At 47.8% G+C, this 22,751-nt stretch overlaps 2 protein-coding genes across 13 annotated transcripts in view; one reads left to right on the top strand and one right to left on the bottom strand.

The window, feature by feature from the left end:
* FKBP15 (FKBP prolyl isomerase family member 15) overlaps positions 1 to 11,937 on the top strand; it is a 57,139-nt gene extending 45,202 nt beyond the window's left edge. For 6 of the 8 annotated variants that reach the window (XM_086316025.1, XM_086316024.1, XM_086316022.1 and 3 more), the window contains 8 exons: positions 1,844 to 1,980; positions 3,649 to 3,804; positions 4,241 to 4,393; positions 5,373 to 5,495; positions 6,538 to 6,645; positions 7,010 to 7,653; positions 8,695 to 8,791; positions 11,298 to 11,937. In XM_086316025.1, coding sequence (XP_086172151.1) covers positions 1,844 to 1,980; positions 3,649 to 3,804; positions 4,241 to 4,393; positions 5,373 to 5,495; positions 6,538 to 6,645; positions 7,010 to 7,653; positions 8,695 to 8,791; positions 11,298 to 11,375 — 1,496 coding nt within the window. In that variant the 3' untranslated portion in view covers positions 11,376 to 11,937. Of the gene's footprint in view, positions 1 to 1,843; positions 1,981 to 3,648; positions 3,805 to 4,240; positions 4,394 to 5,372; positions 5,496 to 6,537; positions 6,646 to 7,009; positions 7,786 to 8,694; positions 8,792 to 11,297 lie in introns of those variants that run through there. The other 2 variants (XR_015132146.1, XR_015132147.1) reach the window with 2 other exon arrangements.
* SLC31A2 (solute carrier family 31 member 2) lies at positions 1,359 to 22,402 on the bottom strand. 5 transcript variants are annotated; one of them, XR_015132153.1, is made up of 5 exons: positions 22,280 to 22,402; positions 18,366 to 18,432; positions 16,108 to 16,297; positions 4,962 to 6,879; positions 1,359 to 2,082 (listed from the first exon to the last, which is right to left on the bottom strand). XR_015132153.1 is itself a non-coding variant. In XM_086316045.1 (5 exons), exons 1-5 carry the CDS (start codon positions 22,283 to 22,285, stop codon positions 14,711 to 14,713), a joined length of 462 nt encoding a protein of 153 aa, XP_086172171.1. In that variant the 5' UTR covers positions 22,286 to 22,402; the 3' UTR covers positions 14,003 to 14,710. The 5 variants fall into 5 exon arrangements, 4 of the variants coding, with proteins under 4 accessions (XP_086172174.1, XP_086172171.1, XP_086172172.1 ...); XM_086316045.1 differs by lacking the exons at positions 1,359 to 2,082; positions 4,962 to 6,879 and adding exons at positions 14,003 to 14,784; positions 14,922 to 15,046; XM_086316046.1 differs by lacking the exons at positions 1,359 to 2,082; positions 4,962 to 6,879; positions 22,280 to 22,402 and adding exons at positions 14,003 to 14,784; positions 14,922 to 15,046; positions 21,123 to 21,260.
* Between the last annotated feature and the right edge of the window lie 349 nt (positions 22,403 to 22,751).

The raw sequence follows: 22,751 nt of genomic DNA, 5'->3' as shown, positions 1-22,751 counted from the left end.
CTCGGTCCGTCTGACAGAAGGCTCATGAAGGTTATGAAGGATGAAGCCAAAAATTGAGGTGAACCAGTATAAACCTACAGGATTGACATAAATGACAACAGGAGAACTGACCGTCCATTTAGTGCCACTAAGTGGCCACAGTTCTGCTATGTTTGGTCAAGTGTTCAGTCTCTTTGGTACTTAGGATTGGCCTCACAGGCCTTGAAGAAATAATCTAACTTGTGACTAACCTAACTGGGGGGTTCCTCTAACTTGTGACTCAGTAGAGGCTTAAGAAGGTGCTTCTTGCATTGGTTGCCTCTTTCCTAGAGGATGGATTGCAGTCTTTCAGCCTGGCACTCAAGGCCCCTCCACCTTGGCTTATTTCCTGTTATGTTGCTTAATTCATCGTAGCTCTGGGCATACTAGCCAGCCTGCTGCTTCAGCACATCCTGTATTTGTCTTGCTTTTTATCAGTACTGTTCTCTGGACTTGTGGTGTGCCCACCATCACCAAGATTTACCTCCAGTTCTCTCCAAAAACTGCCTCTTTCAGAAACTTCACCCTTTTTTTTGCCTCTAGAATATTTGATCTCCTTTAAAGTCTTGCATCTCTGAGTGCATTATTATGACCATTTTCAGAGTTAGCCTTTGATCAGCACTACTTGTGTGTCTGTTTTCCCTTCTATAATGCAAGCCTCTGAAGGGCAAATATGATGCCTTGCTCATCTTGTGAAGTCCTCCCCTTAGTACTAGTTCAGTGCCTGGCACGAAGGTGCTGCTCGTGACATGGTGAAAAGCAGATTTGTGAAGACTGGCATGTTGATTCACCCACCACCTTGTAAAAATAAATGCAGAAGGCACAGATGGGACCAGTGGGTCAGGTATGGCAAGAACAGCAACAGTTAAGAAACAAAATTCACTTGCCCAAAAAGAGAGCTAAAAAACACTGATCTCAGTTGGTGAAGTGATACCTTGAAGATAAATCCTTTCCTTCTTAGAGCATCACTTGAGCAAACTTGAGGGAAAATCTTAGATTCAAATGTCATACTGATATCTTCTTTCCTGTTTTCACGGTGCCCTGTGACAGTTACCTTAAGGGTACCATAACGTCTCAAAAGTTTTCCAACAAAATTAATTTTGATGCGTTACATTTTAAAAATTACTATTTTCCTATTGAAGTATAGTTGATTTACAATGTTTTACAATATTGTGTTAATTACTACTATACAGCAGAGTGATTCAGTTATACATATATATGTATATATTCTTTTTTTTAAATCTTTTCCATTATGGTTTATCATAGGGATATTACCCCTATGGCACAGATATCCCTCTGTGCCATACAGTAGGACCTTGTTTGATGTATTACATTTTAAAGAAATTTTCCAAATAGCTTTATTTGAGAAGGAGTGTTTAGAAAACAGACTATTGATAGAATGTCCCAGCTACCAAGAAAGTTGAGAATATCTTACCAGGCATTGAGAAAGGGCCTGGACTAAACAAAGATCTCAGTGTGTTGAGTCCCGTGGGTTGAGATGATGACTGACATGGAACTGAGGGACGGATACATTTCAGGGGTGATCTCTGACTGCTTGCTACACTTCTCTTCCATTTTGTGTGTGTCGGAGGTGACCTGTAGGTACAGAGATAAATATGGATGGGTGTGGAAGTCAGTGGGTCAGTTTATGGCTTGATAAGCCTGTTGCTGGTCAGTGAGGTGATGCTGGAAGAAGTGAGTGGAAGAGGCTCGTGTGGGAGGGTTGGAAGATGAGAGAACACAGTTTTGAAGGAGCTGTCAGGATGCCGTACAGCCCACGGCAGCTCTGGTTCTACAGCCACGCCTTCGTGCTATCATATCTCAGAGGTCCAAGAAACCTCCCAGCAAGTGCAGTCCAAACTCAAGAGTGAAAAGCAGAGCCGGAGACAGCTGGAACTCAGGGTGACCTCCCTGGAGGAGGAGCTGACTGACCTGCGAACTGAGAAGGAGTCTCTGGAAAAGGTAAGCTCTCCATCTGAAGTTTCTCTGTTGTATCCAGGTGGCCAGAGTGGGCTGTTTCATAAACATTATTTTCCTTTTAAAAAGTACTGTAGCGTGTGCTCACTGTAACATACAAATAATACAGAAAAATATAAAAAATGAAATTTATGTTTTCCTCTTCTCTACACTAGAGGCAAGAACTATAAAAAAATGTATGATTATTCTTCCAGATTGTTTTCTTTGTGTATAATATATACATGCACATAGCACACATGTGTGTATGTATAAAGTATATGTTTACACATATGTGTACACTCATAACATTTTTAATAATAATGTGATCACTTTTAATACTTTAAAGATTGTATTGTGGCCGTTATACTGATAAGAATGAGAGCTTTCTCATTCTTTGTAACTACTACAGAGTAGGCTGCTGCAAGGCTGTACCATAATTATATTTAACTATTCACCTATTGATGGATATTTCTGTTTCTAACTGTTCACTGTTTCAAACATTGCTTTCGTGGATACCTTTGTACTGTATAACTTTTTTTGCAAATTCATTTGAGCATTTCCATAAAAATTGATTGCTTGAATTTGAATTGCTGCATCAGAGAAAATTCTCAACATTTAAATTTTTAAAATAAATGTCACCAGATTATCCTAGAGTATGTTAGCTTACATTTCCAGCTCTGTGTAAGCAAGCCTATTTCTCCATTATTTTTCCAACTCTGCCTGTATAAATTTTTACAATCTTTCATGATAGGTGAAATATGCTTATCTTATCTTTAGGTGTATTTTTGTTCGTAGTAAAGCTTTCATATATTTAACACCTATTTGTATTTCCTCTGTTATAAACACTATTAAAATGCTACTCCTTTGTCAGTCATAGGTGTTACAAATATTTTTCTAGTTTGATGTTTTTTAACCTTATTTAGTGATATCTATTGTTATTTTATAAATTTAACGCTAGGATAATACTAGCCCCATTGAACAAATTGGGAACATTTCTATCTTTTTCTATATTTTGGTACAGCTTAGATATGAAGAGAGTGGTCTGTTTCTGAGCTTTTACTAAAACTCTCTAGTAAAGCCCTTTGCCTAGTGCCCTTTTAGAGGATAAATCTTGGTCTGTACTTTGTTTCTTCCATAATTTTATCAGGTTTTTTTTAAAAAAGTTCTTTCTGATTTTGAGGGCTGTTTCAATTTTTCATTGTTCTCGATACTCCTACAGTGATCACCCTTGTAACACGTAATCTTTAGGATCTACTGCTTCCTTAAAATAAAGTCTAATTTGTGTAATTTCTGGGTGTGTGTATGTATTTTGAAGGTCCTGTCACAGAATTGTGACTTTCTTACCAGCAGATTGTGAAAGATGTTCCTCAGAGATGAGGAACATCTTAACAGTGGTAGGTATACAGGGAAATAAGATAAAGTAAATAAAGCTTTACCTTATTTAAATAAATAAATAAAGCTCTTCTAGTTTACCTTCTTATTGTCGCAGTTTTTTTTTTTTTCCCTGCCAGTAGTCGAGAATGTCAAATATATTGGGGAAACTAAACTGAAAAAATGAATTGTTTCCATTAACGAAGTAAGGACCCAGTGATGTTAATAACTAGCACCACCATCACCATCTCCATTTATCTTCTTCAAACAACTGGAGCTGATGACGGTTCTCTTGTTCCTAAGAACCTCTCAGAAAGGAAAAAGAAGTCAGCTCAAGAGCGCTGCCAGGCTGAGGAGGAGATAGACGAAATTCGCAAATCACACCAGGAGGAACTGGACAAACTTCGACAGCTCTTGAAGAAGGCTCGGGTGTCCACCGACCAAGCAGCTGCAGAGCAGGTAATAGGAAAATGAGGCCGGGAAATCAAGGGCAGTGGCAGGACACAGCTAATCTCTAGTCATTTGACAGCAGCCTTTCTTTTTGTAAGTTTCTGCATTCGTGTTTATATGTTGTATGTTCTTTAGTTAGAGTGAATTGGTGTCCTTCATCTGATCATCTGTGGAATTTTGGAGGGAAATAAGTTTCTTCTGTTTAAAAAGGTCTAAGGGTCCAGATCCTGAAAAGTATGATCATATTATGGCCCTGGGGACCTGTCTATAGACAGTCACCCCTTTATCTGGTTGTAGTACCTTTTGGAGTCCTGACAACCAAGGTCTTCCAGATGGTTGTTTCTCTGCTAAATCTGGGCTCTTAACTTTTTTGCCTTATTAAAGATGGGGTTTCCCAAGATGCAGTTAGACCCCCCATGATACAGTGATTACTTTCTCTTGGCAGCTGTCTCTAGTACAGGCTGAGCTGCAGACCCAGTGGGAAGCCAAGTGTGAGCAGCTGTTGGCCTCTGCCAAGAATGAACACCTGCAGCAGTACCAGGAGGTGTGTACACAGAGAGATGCCAGTCAGCAGCAGCTGCTCCAGCTGGAGGAGAAGGTGAGCGTTTTCCCTTGGACTAAGTCCAGGGGATAAATAAGCCCAGGCAATTTAAGGTAAACAGGTTGTTCAAGTCTTGTAGATCCTTTTGTACCCGAAACATGTTAATCACTTTTGAAAACAGAATCATACTTGTTCAGCTCTCTGGTTGATCAGTCATATTACACGTACTCATTTGGGATGACAGGTCAGTGACTTAGAAAAAGAAAAAGCAGCATTCATGTTCTGGACTATGTTTTCCATTATAATTTGATCCTTCATTTATTAAGCAAATACTTATTGAGTGCCAGTTGTGTTCCAGGCACTGTGTTAGGGAAAAGGCTTACAAAGAACACTCCTCAGGAGTCTCACAATCAAGAAAGGGAGACTGAGAAACAAAGATAAGCATTAAGTGCTGTGAGGCCCAGAAGAGGAAGTGCCCAGGGGAGCAGAGCCAAGAGGGACAAGGAGCTTTGATGAGGTGGGGAAGGCCACAGGTGTTCTGGGCAAAGGCCCTGAGATGGGCTGGAGCACAGGTGTGGTGGGATCATCTGGCATAAAACGAGAAAGAGAAGGAGGGATGGCTTACCACCATGTATGGAAGTCCTCATATCTGGAGGTCAGTTAAAGTGTCCAGTTGAAAACCTTCCACTCAGAGATAAGGAAGGCAGTCTTGGTGGTGACCGTTCATATGTCTCTGTGACTAGGGTTATCAGACCCTTCCTCCCATTTTTCATCATATTCTTGACCTAAGTAGGAACAAGGCACGTGACCTTGTTGGGAAAGAGGAGATGGAGTGGTGAGTTGGGACTGAGTGATGAGGAAATGGAGCACTCTGGGTCAGCAGGCCCGGGGTAGGGGTGGAGGGGTGTGGATGTCAGCAGGCCGACGTGAGGTTGACACTTGAAGCTTAGGATGCTTCTCCTCCTCCTGGGCTTCCTGACCTTCACCTGGAAGCCCAGGTTCCCAGGCCACAGCCACAGCCTGTTCGTTTTTGCAGTGTTCAGCCCTCCAGGCCCAAGTCACATCCCTGAGAGAGCAAAATGCACAGCACATCAAGGACCTAGAGAGCAAGGCCCAGACATCTGGGGTCGAAGCCACTGCCGCTGACCCCTCAGAAAAGGTGAGCTGACGTTTCAGAGACGTGAACCGTGTCCTGCAGGGCGATCGCCTGTGCAGAGCAGGCCTGCGGAAGGGACTTTGTCGTCAGTGTGTTGTGTCCTTAGCTTGTTTGCCAATCCACCACCATCTGACTTGCTGCTGCTGCTAAGTCGCTTCAGTCGTGTCCGACTCTGTTCGACCCCATAGATGGCAGCCCACCAGGCTCCCCCGTCCCTGGGATTCTCCAGGGAAGAACACTGGAGTGGGTTGCCATTTCCTTCTCCAATGCGTGAAAGTGAAAAGTGAAAGTGAAGTCTCTCAGTCGTGTCCGACTCTTAGTGACCCCATGGACTGCAGCCCACCAGGCTCCTCCGCCCATGGGATTTTCCAGGCAAGAGTACTGGAGTGGGGTGCCATTGCCTTCTCTGATCATCTGACTTAAATCGGAGTTAATCCATTGGAACCTGTCTCTTTGGTGGCAAACCCAAAGAGCCCTATGCTGAGGTCTGGATAGGTGAGGGAAATGTTTCTAAGTCACAGGAGAGGAGTAGGGATCGTGCCAGCCTCTTCTGGCCACTAGTCCTCGTAGCCTGTGGCAGCTCCAGTGGTGGCCTCAGTGGGAGGGTGGCATCGGGGAGCCGTCTTTGAGAGTCTTAAGCACACACGCCGCAGCTTACCCGTCCTTCCTATAGCCCTTCTGTTGAGTGCTGCTCGTTATTCAGCATTGTCCCCTCCACAGTGTCAGCCTTTGGGGTCTCAGTTCCTGACCAGCCGTGTCTCACTGCAGAGTCCTAGGAGGGCTTCATTGAAGCCTTCCAGACCTCTCTCTGGAATTTATTTATGTAACATCTAATTTATTTGGCCGAGCTGAGTCTTTGTTGTGGCATGTGGTATCTCGTTCCCTGACCAGGAAGGGAACCCGAGCCCCCTGTGTTGGGAGCCCAGTCCCAGCTACTGGACCACCGGAGCGAAGCCCCTCTCTGGAATCTACATGCATCCCTCAGTCGCTTGACTTTGGCAGCATGCATTTTGATCTTGTTTCTCTCTCCTCGCGTGGTTGTCAGGTCAAGAAGATAATGAACCAGGTGTTTCAGTCCTTGCGGGGAGAGTTCGAGCTGGAGGAGTCTTACAGTGGCAGGACCGTTCTGGGGACCATCATGAATACCATCAAGGTACAGCCGGCTGTTGTTTGTGTCATTGAGATGGGTATCTCCTTGCTTAAGTGCTGTCCAGAGGATCCAGAGTGAAAAGTTATTCAGGATTGTTGATGAGATGGGTATCTCCTTGCTTAAGTGCTGTCCAGAGGATCCGGAGTGAAAAGTTATTCAGGATTGTTGATCAGTAACTAGGATGTCTGTACAGATACGGGCAGCCTCTTTTTAGAGGAAGAAACAAAGGTATTTGTACTGAAAAATAACAAACAGAATAACAGAGTTACTTGAACTCAACGACCAATTGTGTTAATAGAGACTGAAGAACTAGGAGTGCCTCCGTTTCTGGTTAGTGATCCTCTCCTCCTTCTTGGCTTTTGAACAGATGGTGACCCTTCGGCTGTTAAACCAACATGAGCAAGAGAAAGGAGAGAGCAGCAATGAAGAGGAAGAGGAAGAAGATGAGGCGCAAGCTCGGAGCCCTTCGGGACAGTCTCAGGCACCCTTGGACAGGGGGAGCCAGGGGCCCCCTGCAGTGCTGTCGGAGTGGGTGGTCCAGGAAGATGCCCCGCTGTCTCCTCAGGGCTGTCCCACTCCCCAGGATGACGCACAGAGAAGGGAAGGGGAGCCCTCAGAAATAGAGGCAAGCTTAGAGATAAAAGAACGTTCGATCTCTTCCGAAGTGGCTTGCCTCCCCTCCCAAAGAGCTCTGGGGCCCCCAACTTCAATTCCCCCCAGGCCTCCAGGCCCCGTAGCTGTGGACTCTGAGGGCGAGGAAGCACTGGGAGACGCTCATGTCAGGGAGGAAGAAAGCTCCACAAGACTGTCCCCGACCTCAGACCCTGAGAAGGTGGACCCACTGGCCGTGGGGCCTGAAAGTCCAGGAGGAGAGCCTCAGCCTCCAGAGCTCCAGGAAGACAGGGATGTCACAAGCTCGGCTGCTCCCTCCCAGAAACCGTGCGGCCCAGAGGCAGCTCCGGCAGCCATGGGAGCAGCACCTGGATCTGAACAGTGTTCTCAGCATCCCAGGTGTGTCCCCTGAGCAGTTTGAGAAGCAGGCGGCTGTCTGTGGAGGTTGTCTCCAGTTTTTCCAGGGCAGGTGATTCATCCTCAGAGACTGGCTGGCTGGCTGAATCACTCATTCATTCACGTATTTACTCGGTACCTGCCATGTAATCTGTGGAAGTGTGGGAGGCAAGGTGGAGTTGGTTTTTGACTTGAAGAGCTTACAGTCTATTAGGGAAGGCAAACAAGTGCTTATACAGTTGACCTTGAACAACACAGGAGTTAAGGGTGCTGACCCTGTGTGTGTAACTTTACAGTTGGCTCATCTCCAGATTCAAGTGGGGTCACAAAAAGTCAGACACGATTTAGCGACTGGACACCCCCATACTCACCCAACTGCAAATCGTGTTTATTGAAAAAAGTCTAGGTATCAGTGGACCTACATGGTTCAAACCTGTGTTCATCAGGAGTCAACTGTATGTTGTAAATGCATGATAAACGCTTTCTAAAAAAAGAAGGAAAGAATCAAGGTTATAATGGAGAATAAAGGGGCACTTATTCTACTTTAGGTAGGGGGACTAGGGAAGGATTCCGAGAAGGTGACGTGTAAACTGAGACCTGAAGGATGGATAGGAGCCTTCTATGCCAAGAGTGGGCAGGAGCGTTTGCAGAAAGCAAGGCCAGCACACACAAGGCCCTGCGGTGGGGGTGCGTGACGCAGTCCAGGAAGAAGGCACAGTGGGTGGGAGAACAGTGGTGTTATGCCAAGGTTGGAGAACTCGGTAGGAGCCAAGTCATGTGAGATTTTGTTGTCACTGTTAGAAGTTTGGACTTTAAGTGCAGTGAGCAGCTTTTAAGGGGATTTGACTGATTTACTGGCTTTAAAAGATTGCTCTGGCTGTAGGTTATGGAGGGAGTCAAGAGTGCTGGGGGTGAGTGTGGAGAAGTGGGGGGATTCCTGGGCAGTCACTGCAGCTGTTGGATATTTAGCCCAGAGCCTGTGGGCACTGTGGCCTGGGGCAGGAACATTTTCCTATGACTTGATTTTCCTGATTTTTCTTTCAGCCTCTCTGAGGATGAAGAGGATGAACTGTTTAAAGGGGCATCTCTGAAAATTCCGAAGCCCAAAGCACAGGCTGAGGAGGAGGATGAAGACGAAGTGGTAAGGAACTCCCAGGCCCTGCCAAGTCCTCATGCCGCCCCCTGGGGGCCCCTCCCCGCTGGCTGTGAGAAGAGGAAGGGGGTCTGCTGGTGGCCCACCCCCTGGGCTCTGTGTTCAGGGCCCTGCGCGAGCAGGCTTGGGTCTGGGAGGGAGCGGTTCTGTAAGCCTGGTGGGGATGGGCAGATACCACTCTATTCTTGAAAAAGGATCACAGTCTCCACTCATGCAGCAGTAATTTCTACTTGAAGAAAGTTGGGCTGCTTAGTCCCATATTAGAATGCTAAAGCCTCAGGTTTCCGGACCTCAACTCGGCTAAGGTGTTTTATTTTAGAATTGGAAGGGACTTTGAAGATCTTCTTGTCTAGCATCTGTATTCATAGACAGACTGAGGTTCAGAAGGATGATTTACCTAAAGCCACAGAGTGAGTTAATGGTATAGCTAGGACTCAAACCCCAGGCTCCTACTCAGACCACCTGTTTCTAAGCATTTTCTGCTTCATCAGCCTGCTTTCCAACCTGCTGCCTTGTTTTGTTATCACAATATCCCTGGGCAGAGAATGGGTTAAGTACTGATAGTGTAGGGCTTCCCTGGTGGCTCAGTGACAAAGAATCCACCTGCCAGTACAGGAGACACAGGGTACACGGGTTCGGTCCCTGGGTTGGGAAGATTCCCCTGGAGTGGGAAATGGCAACCCACTCCAGTAATTTTGCCTGGGAAATCCCCGGCAGGCCACAGTCAGTGGGGTCTCAAAGAGTCAGACACAACTTAGTGAGTAAAACAACAGCAACAACGCTGATAGGGCAGCCCCACTTTACAGAGCTCCAGAGTTAAGGCCAGAAAGGTGATCTGCTGATTAAGCCTGGATCAGAACCCCGTTTCTCACATTCGTGGTCCCCGTTGTGCTAAGTTACAAGCATTCTTGGCTCTGTCTAGGACGTTTGACTGTTGTGATAATTTCACTAGCGTAAAATGTGGGTGGAGAACACAGATCAGAGTCAGGCTCAGTCCATCCCAGGAACAGAAATATGAGGTGAATGGGGGCAGATTTTCTCCCCTTTTGTATCCACCAAAATGGATTCTGCCTTTTTCCAAGACCTTGGGAAAACGGCTGTGGCAGAGCTGGGATCCAGCTCCTATGGACCAGAACCCTTCTCTCTTGCCTATGTTCCCCGGGAAAGCGCACTGGTTCCTCTATTGGCCTTTCTTCCCAAGAATTACATTTTCATTTGAGAGTTCTGAATATGAACAAAAAGCCAATTGAGTATCTCAAGTGACTGTCCTATATATGGATGGAGTTTTCTGACTTTAGCAGAACATTATTGGTGTTAATACTAATATCATCAAGTTAATGTCTGTTTTTTGGGTACTCTGAAAACTATAGACATTTAATCTTCTGCCAGTTCAGTGAAATGTAGGCACTTTTATTCCATTTTGTAGAAAGAAGGCCACGGCTCTGGAACATTAAATGGCTGATCCAAGGTTCTGTAGTGGTACATGCACACCAGAACCTCAGCTGGAACAAAACAGAAGCAGTGAGCCACATTTTAAGATCGCATACCATCAGAGTTTCGAGATCACTTAACTGATGCCCAGGGAGAGGTTCGAGGTCTGTTAGTTGGGGGTGGAGATGGAATTAGCCCAGGGACCTCTGACCACATCACACCGCCTTCCTTTGGCTGGCCCTGGGAAGTCCGATCCCGGGCCAGAGTAGTTCACCAGAGCAGAAGGTACCTTACTTAGTAGAGAACACTCGGGAGTGCCTGTCTCTAGCGTCAGTCCCAGCAACCCATAGGATTGTCCCTGCCAGTCTAGAGGGAAAAGGCCAGAGGCTCAAGTCACGAAAAGTGGGGAGAGTTTCCTCTGGCTCGTTAATCCCCCTTATCCTCCTGCCTGATGGGAGGGAGGGAGGGAGGTGCCAGTGATACCAGGGATATGAGCCTACATTCCTGGGTTTTCCTCATCTTGGGATTCTCCACTTGGTAGGGCGGCCAAGACTTTAAATTCGACTCTCTCTCAAATGGTGGGCCCACGTCCAGAGCCAGGCAGGCTACCTCAGGCCACAACAGCGTTTTTTCAAATGTGACTGTACTCTTCTCAGCTTCCTTCTTCCTGTGTTCTCTGCCCTGAGGGCGGCTCTGCTTCTCTGTTTCCTTATCCTGCTCCCCCTTCCTTTTCCCACACAAAATGTGTAAGTTACCACATGCAAGAAAACCTGTCCAATCAATACATGTGTTTCTCAAATAAATGACAAAACGAGCCAAACGAAGTTGGTCTTCTTGTCTCCATGTTGAAAGATTGCCTCCCTTCTCTGACTGCTTGTCTCAGCTTTTCCGGAAGCCTGGGGTTTGCTGGCCTCAGGGTTCGTCCCTTCAGTTAAACCCTCACCAGCAGTCTCCTTTCCAGCCTGGAGCCGGGAAAGATGCTGGTCACTTCATCTTGCACAGGCGGGAAGTCCATCTGGTGCAGGGACAAGTGAGGACTGACTACTCTTTCCTGTCTTGTCAGAGCATGAAGGGACGCCCGCCCCCAACACCCCTTTTTGGAGATGATGACGATGATGATGACATTGACTGGCTGGGATGAAGACCCAGGAAACCGGTGCAAAGGTTTCTCTACCAACCCTTCCCTAGGCGTGATTTTGCACAGCCAGCGCTGGCTTTAGACAAGCCACGGGGTGAGGTGAAGGTGAGCACGCTGAGGACAGTAGTTCAGATGCCTGAGCTGGCCCACCTCCGAGCCCCCGCCTGACCTGGTGAAGCAGCGTGGGACCCTGTCTTCAGAACACTGGGGTTGGCAGCAGCCCGCCCTGGTCCTGCCTCAGAGTCCCCCATGGAGAAAGGGCTGGGGGGCTCCCCTCCAGCGAGTCCCTGTGAAAGTCGTGCCCTCTCCCAAGCTTTTTATTCTCTGAACTCCCAGACTGACCTGCCTCGCAGTGCTCAACTGTGTCCCAGCGCCAGTACTGTCCCCTGTGGTGAGGTCTCCCTGGTAGAGCTGGTAGAGGGTAAAGTACCCCATCTAAACCCAGTTAACAGCCTTGCCTGCAGTCCTGGGACGTATATCTTTTCTCTGCCTTAAATCTGATATAAGAGGTCAATGAATATTTGAAATTAACAGAACAAAAATAAATGTCTGCAATGAAACCTGACTCAAGCTTTTGGGGTGAAATCGAATCTGGTTCCAAGAGCAGTCTGTGCCCTCTGGGAATGTGAGGGTAGGGGCTGTAACAGATCTAGGTTGGTTAACATGTGTGAAAGCACTGTGACACGCTTCCTTTGTACTTAACCGTGGAACTGTTAGGCTTTCCGAGCACTGTCCCACTGTGCTTTCGGGCTCAGGGCTCAGGGTTAGGACCAGTCCCGTCGCCCACTGACTCCTGCAGGTCCTACACCCTAGGGAGCCAGGCAGAGAAGGTGGGGAGGGTCCCTGTGTCGCCATCCCTAGGGAGCCCGGCAGAGAAGATGGGGAGGGTCCCTGTGTCGCCATCCCTAGGGAGCCCGGCAGAGAAGATGGGGAGGGTCCCTGTGTCGCCATCCATCATGGATGACACCTGAGAGACTGAGTCTTTACTTGAAGAGCAGCTTCCATTTCCTCTGATTTCAGGCCCAGTACTAATGCAGGGAACAGTAGTGAGAAAATATTCACGGTCATTTTACTTATTTCAGCATTTTCCAAAGACCATGTAAGCAGTCTTTTAAAAGTAGAATAACTTTAATAAAAATGTTCCCTGATTTTAAATGTTTATAAGATAGGAACCCAGATTCCACTCCATCTCACCTGCCAATCAGACATATCCTTTTTGATGATAGCTTTGAGCCTGTCTCCATCTGTGGGCCTGGGAGGCCTAAGAACTACCATTTACTAAACTCTGTTGTTTAACAAGTAGGCGCTGTTGTGGGGCACTTTACCCAGACTGTCTCATCTCCAGCGGCCCTCACAGAAGATATTTATCCTCCTTTTATAGAGGAGATTGAGGCTTAGAGAGGTAAAGTCACCCGTCCAACCTTACATAGCTAGGAAGCGACAGAACGGGGGTGCAGATCCTGGCCGTGGGATTCTGAAGCCAGGGGTCTCGGCCAGCCCAGCAGCATTTGTCCTGGGTTGAGGGAGGAGGGCAGTGTTGTATGTCAGAAATACAGGCTCCTGGGCCCCACCCCAGGTCCCCTGAAACAGAATTTCCGTCCTGTTAGGGTGAAATACACACAGCATAGACTTTTCAGTCTCCACTGTCTGCATTCACACCCTTGTTCCACTGGGTGCCGTGTGGCCGAAGCCAGTTACTGCCTCAGCCACAACCCTCATGCCAGGGAGCCTGACCACTTATTAGCTGGGTGACTGTATTTAGCTGCCTTAGCTTCCTCATCTGCAAGACAAGGGCAGAAATACTTTTGTGGGAATTAAATGAGTTAATACTGTAAAGTGCTTAGAACACTGCCTGTCTGGCACATAATAAGTATTATATAGGTGTTTGTTAAAAACAAAAATTCGAGTAGAGAAAATACCACCTTTTGTGGCTTGACTCTGAGGACCGTTGAAATGCCTACTTAACCTGGCCATATAATCCATTTCTCCAGACAGTAGACTTTTTAAAAAGTCCTCCATGCTGTGAAAGCCTCAACTGTATTTAAAGAGACCATCAAACAAAAGAGGCTGCTGATCACCTATGGAGATGATCTCAGCAGTGCCTCAGGGCAGGGGAGGGGCCTTAGCTGGACAGAGAAGTGGATGCCTGACCGTCCAACTCCAAGACAGCAAATCTTAACACCTGTTGTGACACTGAGCAGCTTTCCAGCTCCGTGCTTCTTGTGGGGAGAACACACGGATCAGTACTGAAGGCGTCACGTCCTATACTTTCTGTTTGAGCTCTTTCTTATTGTAACTTTTAAAAAGTGGCTTTGGTATGTTTTTGCTTCTGCCCTCAGGGAGAGAAGGTGCTAATAATGGTGCTGACTATGGGTGTTTAGAGTCCATGTGACAGTTCTTTTTCTAATCATTATTTGTTACATGAACAGAAGAGTGGCTTGTTGAGTAGGCTGGCACTGAGGGTGTCTGCTGAGGGAACAGCCTTTCGGGGCTGGGTTTGTGGAGCACAGAGTTGTCTTCATGGGAGACAGACAGACTCAGGCCTTGGGCAGCCCTACTCAGCTCCCGCAGTTGCTCTCAGGGTTCCGTGAGCTTGCTGTTTGAATGAGGAGAAACAGAAGACAGTCACAGACTATTTAAAAATATATATTTATTAAAATAATTTCGTTTTTAATTCTCAAAGCTTCAGACCATCTTTCCTCTCTCCCATGAGGTACTTGAATATAGACATTACAGTAGACAGCAGTGATTTTCTCTCCCTGGGTCTATTTTTTCCTTTTCTTTAAAGCGAAAAGGTTCAATATGTGTAGAGCCCCCACCTAACTCTACTAATGTAAGGCTTTGGCTTGATGGCTTATTACATCTTCAGTTGACACGCCCTGTGGCTTACTCACTATTTGAACAAATCATGTTTCCCCACCAGATCACTATGGGTGAGCAGTAAGTAATAAATAGAAAACATCAGTATTGAATATTACTCAGTGAATTCTTGGTTTTGCATTAGGGGGAGGATCAGGATAAGATTAAGGCCATGAAGAGCTCCCCGCCCCGACACCTAAAGCTATTTAACTGTCACCTTCCCATCCCATGGGAGGAGCTCACTGTATTCGGAGGGTAGGTCACAGCCCTGGTAACGATCCTGCTTCTTTGCCTTTAGTCAGCTGTCACTTACTCTCCCCCCAAGAGAGGGAAAGGGGTCCTAGCAAATGCTGCCATGGTTATGAAATCTGCCCCCAGGTGCTGGTCTCCATCCCACCTCCTGTCACAGCAGCCTTCTTAAAGGCACAGGAAGACTTCGCCAGGGCCCTCTGCAGCCTGGCTGAGGAGCAGCAATGGCCTCAGAACTCCAGGGAGCAAGCGCTGGCTTCAGCTGAAAGTTTCCATGAGCTGGCAATGCCTTGAGAACAGCCAGCTGAAAAAACAGGAGACGTGGGGCGGGCAGTTCAAGGTCTGGAACGAGGCGCCCCAGGTCCTTCCGGCCCCCAGAGCCCTCACCCTCAACCAGCTAAGTCATGCTGAGAAGTGGGTAGGCCAGGTAGTAGCCCACACCTGAGCCCAGGACCACGCCGAAGAAAATCCAGGTGTTATAGGACATGACCGCCAGCATCACGAAGTAGCCAACGACCACCTGAGCGACATGGAGCAGAGACTGGCCGAAGTGACACAGAAACCACCTAGATGAACAGGAACGCCCAGTTAATGCCGGCCACGAGCTGGAAGCTAGGAGTTGGTGTCAGGGAGTGGAAAGAGCAACCGAGGTATAGGACTAGCTTCTTTATAATCCGTATGCTTAACCCAGGAGATTTATTTTTAAGGAGACATGTCAGAAACCAGTGATAGAGAAGGGAAGAGGGACTTGTACAAGGAGTTTGGGATAATCATTTCTCCACCACACTGAGCTCTGAGTTTCCCAGTATCCAGGGCAAAAAGGGAAAATGTGTGATCAACCACATCTGACAAAGGATTACACAAAATCATCAGTAAGGCAGACTTCCCCCCCCCGGCCCCCGAATCAATTGTGAGCTGTGAAAGGAAGTATTACAATGGAAAGAGCATGGACCCTGGTAACATCAATTTCTAGCTCTGCCACGTGCTAACTGTGGCTCAGCGTAAGTGTCTTAACCTCTCTGAACTGAAATGTCCTCAGCAGTAAAACATATATTAGTAAGACCCATATGAAAACACCTCCCTTGCAGTGGGTTTGTGACTGTTTGAGGCCCCCGCCTAAGGAGCAGACAGACACAGTTAACACAGCCAGTGCTGCAGAGAGGACAGAATGGGGATCCCCAGTGGCTATCAGAATGGGGAGGGAAGGAAGGAGCAAGAGGTTGCCCTCTACCAAGCTGGTACACTGCTAACCACAAATTTTTTTTATCATTTATATAGGAAGAGCTGCAGGTACCATCTTGGGTTTGGAAGCCTTAGTGACCTAAGAAAACCTGCTGTGGTTTGGGGTGGGCTGAATGGACACCCTTGCTGGACTGGGGCTTGCACCGGAGTCAGGAAGATTGGAGCCTCCCACGTGGCTGCTCAGAGAGCCCCAGCCTGGGTATCAGGACACCTGGCTGTAGTCCGCAGCACCGCTAACTAACTGGAAGCGCTTGGGCAAGTTCTGGTCCGTCCCTGGGCCTCAGTTCCCTTGGATGAAGTGGGGCTAAGTGTCCTGTGGGTCCAGCCTACCTCTCAAGGTGAGTGTGAGCACTCTGCCCGTTGCCCCCCACCCCACTTCTGTTACCTGAGAGGGCTTCTGCTGACAGGCAGGGAGTCTGTGCTTGAAGAATCCTGGTCTGCCGCTTCAATAAGCTGCTGGCTTGTGGGGATGGACAGGTTCATCAGGGCCTGGTAGAGCAGCCTGGCTTTGCCAACCTTGATGCTTTCATACAACACAGCCAGAAGCAGGATGACCAACACGGAAAGGGCCATGCCTGTCAAAGGAGACTGAGTTACAGAGCCCAGCCAGGCAAACAGTGCTCCCCTTCTGGCAGCTTTGCTGGGGACTTGGCACAAGTGGGGAAGGGCACCTCCCCCCACCCTCCCTCTGAATCCATTCCTCCTCCCTTCCCCTCACATCTTCTTCCCCACTCTTGCTGGGCTCAGAACTCCTGTCTCTTTCCCCTTCCAGCCCATTGTTGGTAGAAGTGGCCTGCAGGAGTGTGGCTTTGAGCTCAGCAGGAAAAGCCACCTGGCAAAGCCCGGGGTGGGTGGGGGGCGGTGGCGGGGGGCATGCCCAACGGCCCACCGCCCCAGCTGCACCCCAGCAGGCAGCACTGCGTCCTCTGAACACGGTGCATGGGTTCCCTTTAGTTTACGGAGGTCCACCTTATTTCTGTGGCTTCATAACGTCTGTGAAAGATTAGATTCTCCAGAGATGGCCGCCTCGCTCTATCCCACCCCACATGCTCTTCTTACAGTGGCAGCATTCCTGCCATCAAGGGGTGGCATCTGTGTTCCCTCCCCTTTAGTCCCAGAAGACCTCAGGGACTGCCTCAGCCAATAAAGGTGGAAACGATGCTCTCTGACTTCCAAAGCTAGGTCTTAAAAACTAGGCTTTTTTTTTTTTTTTTCTTTACCTTGTTCTCGCTTTCTCCCTTTTTTCCCCTACCTTTTTCTCTTGGGACACTCACTCTGGGAACCCAGCCACCCTGCCATGAGGACTTCAGCCAACAACCCCTGCTGAGGTCCTAGCTAACAATCAGCATCAATTTTGATTAATACCTGTAGTGATGGGCGTTTGGGCTTCTTCCAGTCCATTTTTATTCATTTTTTCATGGTACTCAACACAGTTTATTGAATGAGTAAATTAAGAACTAAGAATTGACATATCCAAAACACAGCAATTTTTAAATTGTTTTACTTTTATTTATTTAAATTATTTTTTAATTGAAGGATAGTTGCTCTACAGAATTTTGTCTTCTGCCATTAAGTGGCATTGTTTTAAATGGACCTGAGCTCTATAGAATTGGATTGTTCATAATCTTTGCCACTATCATTGCTGATCTAAGAACAGTCCTCTTACCACTTTTATTTTACAATCTGCCTACCAAGCTAGAGTTAACAAAATCACATGTCCTATTTCAAAGTAACTTTTTGAGAAACATGTATTATTTCTGTTAACAGAGGTAATAACAGACTTGGTAACTAAACAGAGCTACTCAACTAGGAAACAAGGCTCCTGCTCTGTTTCTTTGTTCTGTCTGTTATGTTACAGTGCCTTTCATAGTCTATTCCCCAGGTTGTAGGTAGGTACATTGTGATCACAGCAATTTCCATCCATAGGTTGCCAGCAGAGATTATAAGCTCAGAAATTAAAAATGGTGAAAGCCTGAAGAAAACAAGTATGAGTCAGGTCTAACACATATAGGGGGAGAAAGTATAAAGAGCTGGAGAGAGATAGAAGGATCAGAGAAAATGGGCAGATGGGAGACGTGGACTCTTCACAGAGACAACTGGATCCCTGGGGTGAAAGCTCTGGTCTCAGCAGTCTATTTTTAACATGTAAGTACTTAAGTGGAAACACAACTCCATCATGATTTAGTGTCTGACTCTGCCTTTTCAAGTCAAAGGAATACTCGTCTCTTTCAAATTTATGTCTCATTTGAGGTCAAAGGCTGCAGCAGCTACTCTGGGCTGACACTAGACAATGAACCCCTGTATGAAGGAGGTGCTAGGAGGCAACAAGAGGACCTGATCTAGTTCTGGCTCTGATGCACACTATGTGTCCCTGGACAAGTCTTTCCCCCTCTGGGTGTCCGTTCCTTCCCCGTATTGGGGGAAGCTGCACCCTCGTGCCTCTCTCTCGGCCTCACAAAGAGCTCTTTGCAGTCTGAAGGGCAGAGATTCCAAATGGAATTACAAATGCAAAGTTACCACTCAATATTTATGCAAGAAGAGTCAGGCTCCCGAAAATGTTCACAGAGCACAACAATAATGAGAACCTGGGTTCCCACTGCCTGGAGGTACTCAATCTACAAGTCTGGGCTTCCCAGTTCTTACCTGTGGGACTGTGGACGCTCCAGAAATCAAAGAGAAGCACTGCCTCATCTGAGAAGATGAAATGCATCTGAAAGAGAAGGGACCGCATCAGAGGGGGCTTAGGGCAGTGGAAATCATGTTCCCGATTGCTCTCCAGAAACCTCTTCTAAAGGCCCAGGAAAACAAAGTCACTGGATTTAAGTGCTGCAAAGGCCATTAGAAGCCATCAGAGCCAACTGAAGCCAGACAGGGCAGGGAATTGCCCAGGGTCCCACAGTGGGTGAGCAGTAGAGCTAGAATTGAGCTGGCCTGTTGCAGGTAGGGGCCTCCCTGGTGACTCAGATGGTAAAGAATCTGCCTGCAATGCGGGAGGCCTGGGTTTGATCCCTGGGTTGGGAAGATCCCCTGGAAGAAGGTATGGCAACCCACTCCAGTATTCCTGCTTGGAGAATCCCCACAGAGGAGCCTGGCAGGCTACAGTCCATAGGGATGCAAAGAGTTAGACATGACCGAGCGACTGAGCACAGCACAGTTCCCGGTAGAAGTAAGGTGCTTGGGGGTGCCTGTCCTCACTGGGCCAACCAGTCACAGTGCTCTCAGTCATGCAGAGATGACTCCTTTGTGCCCTTGAAAGGCAATGAGGACATGCTAGGCTGAGGACTGACTGCCTCTTCTTACCCCCAGGGCCCCAGCCATTCTGTTCCAGCAGTGCGTATCATGGATGAGCCCAGGGTCAGCTGTCTTCAGTGTGTACTGCACACCTGTTCACCCAAAATTCACTGAACAGTTGCTGAGCCTAATCCCGTGCCCAGCATTATGGAGAGAGGTTAATGTGTCTGCCCTTGACAAGCTCAGTCTTACAGAAAGAATGAAGGTAGAAGCGAAGAGCACGCAGCATCTGCCTGAAGGCTCTTCTCAAAGAGCAGCTGGTCCACCCTGTGTTCTGGGTGGCATCAAGAGCTTTGCATATAATATCTCACTTCACCACAATCTTCTATGCAGCAGGGCCAATTAGGTCCATCGTATAAGAAAGAAAACAGGGAACTGGGCTCTGAAAAGTAATTTGCTGAAGGTCACAAAGCTAGTAGTAATAAGTTGGCAGAACTGGGATTCAGACCTGAGTCTAGTTAGATGCCAAAGCCCCATCTGTCTATGCTGCCTCTCAGTGACCAAGAGAAGAGGACAAGATGGGAACTGAGTGGGATTCTAAATGCCTGCATCAAGCTTAATGATTGGCAAGATTAAAGCCAGAGAAATCAATCAGTTCACACTCTCAAGGAAGGGGTGTTTCCCTCTTGTCACCAGGTAAGACCTCAACCAGCAGAAGCACTGTCAGTGCCCAACCATAGCTAAGCAGATCCTGGCTGAGTTGGGATCAGTTGGTGCAAGACTTCGCCTTCAAAGACAATGGCCAAACATTAGAATCTTCAAATGCCAGAGTGACAAGTGTCCTCAGAAAGTTTTTTAAATTGAGACGTAATTGACAAATAATGTATTTGTTTCAGGTGTACAACAGGATTCCATATATGTGTATATTGCAAAATGGTCACCACAAGAAGTCTAGTTAATGTCCATCATGACAATGTTTCTTTCTTGTGATAAGAACTTTAAAGATCTACTCTTAGCAACCTTCAAATCTACAGTTCTGTATTAACTAGTCACCATGCTATTATATCTCCAGAACATTTTCTCAGAGAATTTTTAGTCACCTGTTTTTCACCTTTTTTCCCCACAGAACACTGACAAATAAAATCTTCCTTGTAACTCCACGATATAAAACACAGGGCTTTTGGTGAAGAGGGGAGAGAGGTCTGAGCTCTGCTGAAATTCAATGTGAAAAACATTGATCTGGTCCAATTCTAGTCCCTTTCTAACCACTTCTCATTTGCAGATGGGTAAAAGGAGTTCCAAAAGGGGAAAGGATTTGTCCAAAACCTCGTAAGATGAAAACTGAAACCTAGACCGTCTTTTAAAAATTATGTTGAATAATTTTAAAATAGCTTTTTATGTCCCAAATATGAAAGTGATACTTGCTTAATGGAAAAAGCTGAAACAGTACCAAAAAGAAAGTAAAAAATTATTTTGAGTCCTACTACCCAGAGATACCCTATGTCACGATTTCAAAAAGAGGAGGCAAAATGTTCACAAAAAATTGATATGCAAAAACAAATAGGTACAGGTAATCCTGTGAAACTGCATTTACACTGGAATTGCACTCATGGAATTTCAGAAGCCTACAGCACCATCTCTGCAGGTGGAGTGAGGTGTGACACCTTGACCCCCACTCCAAGTTCATTTGATAAAGCAGCTGGCATGACTGGAATATCCCCTGTGGCTAATTAATCAGAGAGGTTCCATAACTGGGTTCCTTCTGTCATCCTTAGGCTTGGGTCAGCTATCTTGGGGACCCCAAACAGTTTTCGCAGTAGATCAGAACACCCCTGAGAGCTGTGCCAGGGGTGCAGGGGCTGGAGACAAATGAGGCAAGTCCTTGACCCCCAAGGAGCAACTGTTTGTTAGAGGAGAGGGAGTGAACAAATAGTACAAAGGGGTTTATGTATTCAGCAAGGGGGAGGCCTGTGGAGGCTGGGGGTACTGGGGACAGAAGATGCCTGGAAGACACCTAACCCAGCCAGGGAGGCAGGTGGCTAGGACGTCTTCTGAAGCAGGAAGCAGTCAGGGAAGATGGACAGTGCAGGTTTTCCAAGCCACAAGTGTCCTTACAGAGCGTCCACCCCACTGGGGAGTGAGGGGCCCGAGGGAGGGACAAAGACTCACCTCTCTCGCTTTTTCACCCGTGAAAAAGATTCAAATCAGCACACCCTGACTTGGAGCTGCAGTTTTCAGTCAAAGAGCCCTGTGGTCAGACACTCAAGGGGCGGGCCTCTCCAGTTTCACAGCTTTGGATAAACCAGGGCCTCCAGTAGCTAAATTATCTGTGTCTGGTTCAGGGCCCCACCCTGTGGGGAGGGGCTACGGGGAAAATGACAGCAATCACGGGACTTGGTTCTTCTTTATTTTCTCATTTGGAGTTACTCACACTTTGAGAATCCCAAGGACAGAGGAACCTGGAAAACTACCGTCCATTGCCTCGCAAAAGAGTTCGACACTACATAGCAACTAAACAACAACAAGTGCCCTCATTTATAAGCCAAAGAGTTCAGGGGCAGATTAAGGTCCCAGTCCTATCACTGCCCGGCTGGGGAACTTTTCATATAAACCCTTCCCATCTGTTTCCCCTTTTAGAGGGCCGTCGGGAGTTGGGTGGGTGCGTTTGACTAAAAGACCTGCGTTGGCTTCCTGAATCTTCAATTCTATGACATTCTTCCTGGAGGAAGAAAACTGTGTACATGATTTATTCGTAGACCGAAGAGTTTGCAAGCTGTCAATTCTCTCCAGCTCAGGTGAACTCTACCAAGAAAACTAGTTTATCTGAAATGCTATTTCTAACCCAAGTGTAAGAGGATGGAAAGTGGCAAGGTCTGTTTCTTTGTTTTTTCTCCGAAAGAATCAGATCACGAACTTGCGAAGGCAGGGAACCGCCCCGGGGGTGTGTGTACGCGCGCCCAGCCGCCGGCTGAAACGCTCCGAGAATTCCCTCCTCATGGGCGTCTCCCCGCAATCTCCCCCAAGTCACCGCGCCCAGAGCAGGGGGAGCCCCCGCCCCGCTGTCTTCACCCAGCGCACCCCGACCCTCATCCGCGCCACACCAGCGCGTAGTGACTGCTAGTCAAGCTGGACTAACTCCCAGCCGGAGGAACAAATAAAAAACCCCAAAGCCCCGGCCAGCTCTCCTGTTCCCGATGTTGACACAGCTGCCAGCACACCCCCTTCACCGCCGGGGGCGGCGGGCACCGCGGGATGCCCGGGGTCGCCTGCTCCAGGGTCCCAGCGCCCACCCCGCGTCCGCTCCTCCAGGAGGCGCCCGAACTCACCGCCATGGTGAGCGTGCTGGGCGGCCGGGCGCCGTGGCCGCGTCTGCTCGCTCGGGACTGGGGCTCCGAGCCCGGACAGCCGCCGCGATCGCGACCGGGGCTGCGCGGTCACGTGGTCCGGGCGAGGCGCGCGCGCGGGCGCCTGGGACTTGTGGTCCCCACAGTGCTCCCCGCATCCTTGGGCGCACCCACCGGCCGGACCTCCTGCCGAGCTCCAAGAAGGGAGCGGAGCCGGCCTCTGGGCCAGAGCCGCCAGCACAGCGGGGTCCCTTCTGCCTTCCCTTTGGGCCCCTTCCTGTTTTGCACTTGACTTGTCTTCCAATTATCATAAAAGGATTTATTGCTTGTTATAATAAACAGCTTAACACCTGTTAAGTCCATCTTCTGGACGTGATAACAAGAAGTTAGAAGTAAATTAAAGAAATTATGCCCCAAGCTTTTCATGTAACCATCCTTCTTCTTTTTCTTCTTC

This window comes from Bos grunniens, chromosome 8, assembly GCF_055505025.1.
Source record: "Bos grunniens cultivar Pamir isolate PY7600 chromosome 8, Bosgru_T2T1.0, whole genome shotgun sequence".
In the NCBI taxonomy this organism is placed as follows: domain Eukaryota; kingdom Metazoa; phylum Chordata; class Mammalia; order Artiodactyla; family Bovidae; genus Bos; species Bos grunniens.
Note: the sequence above shows the minus strand (reverse complement) of the source record. Positions and strands in the feature narration are given on the sequence as shown.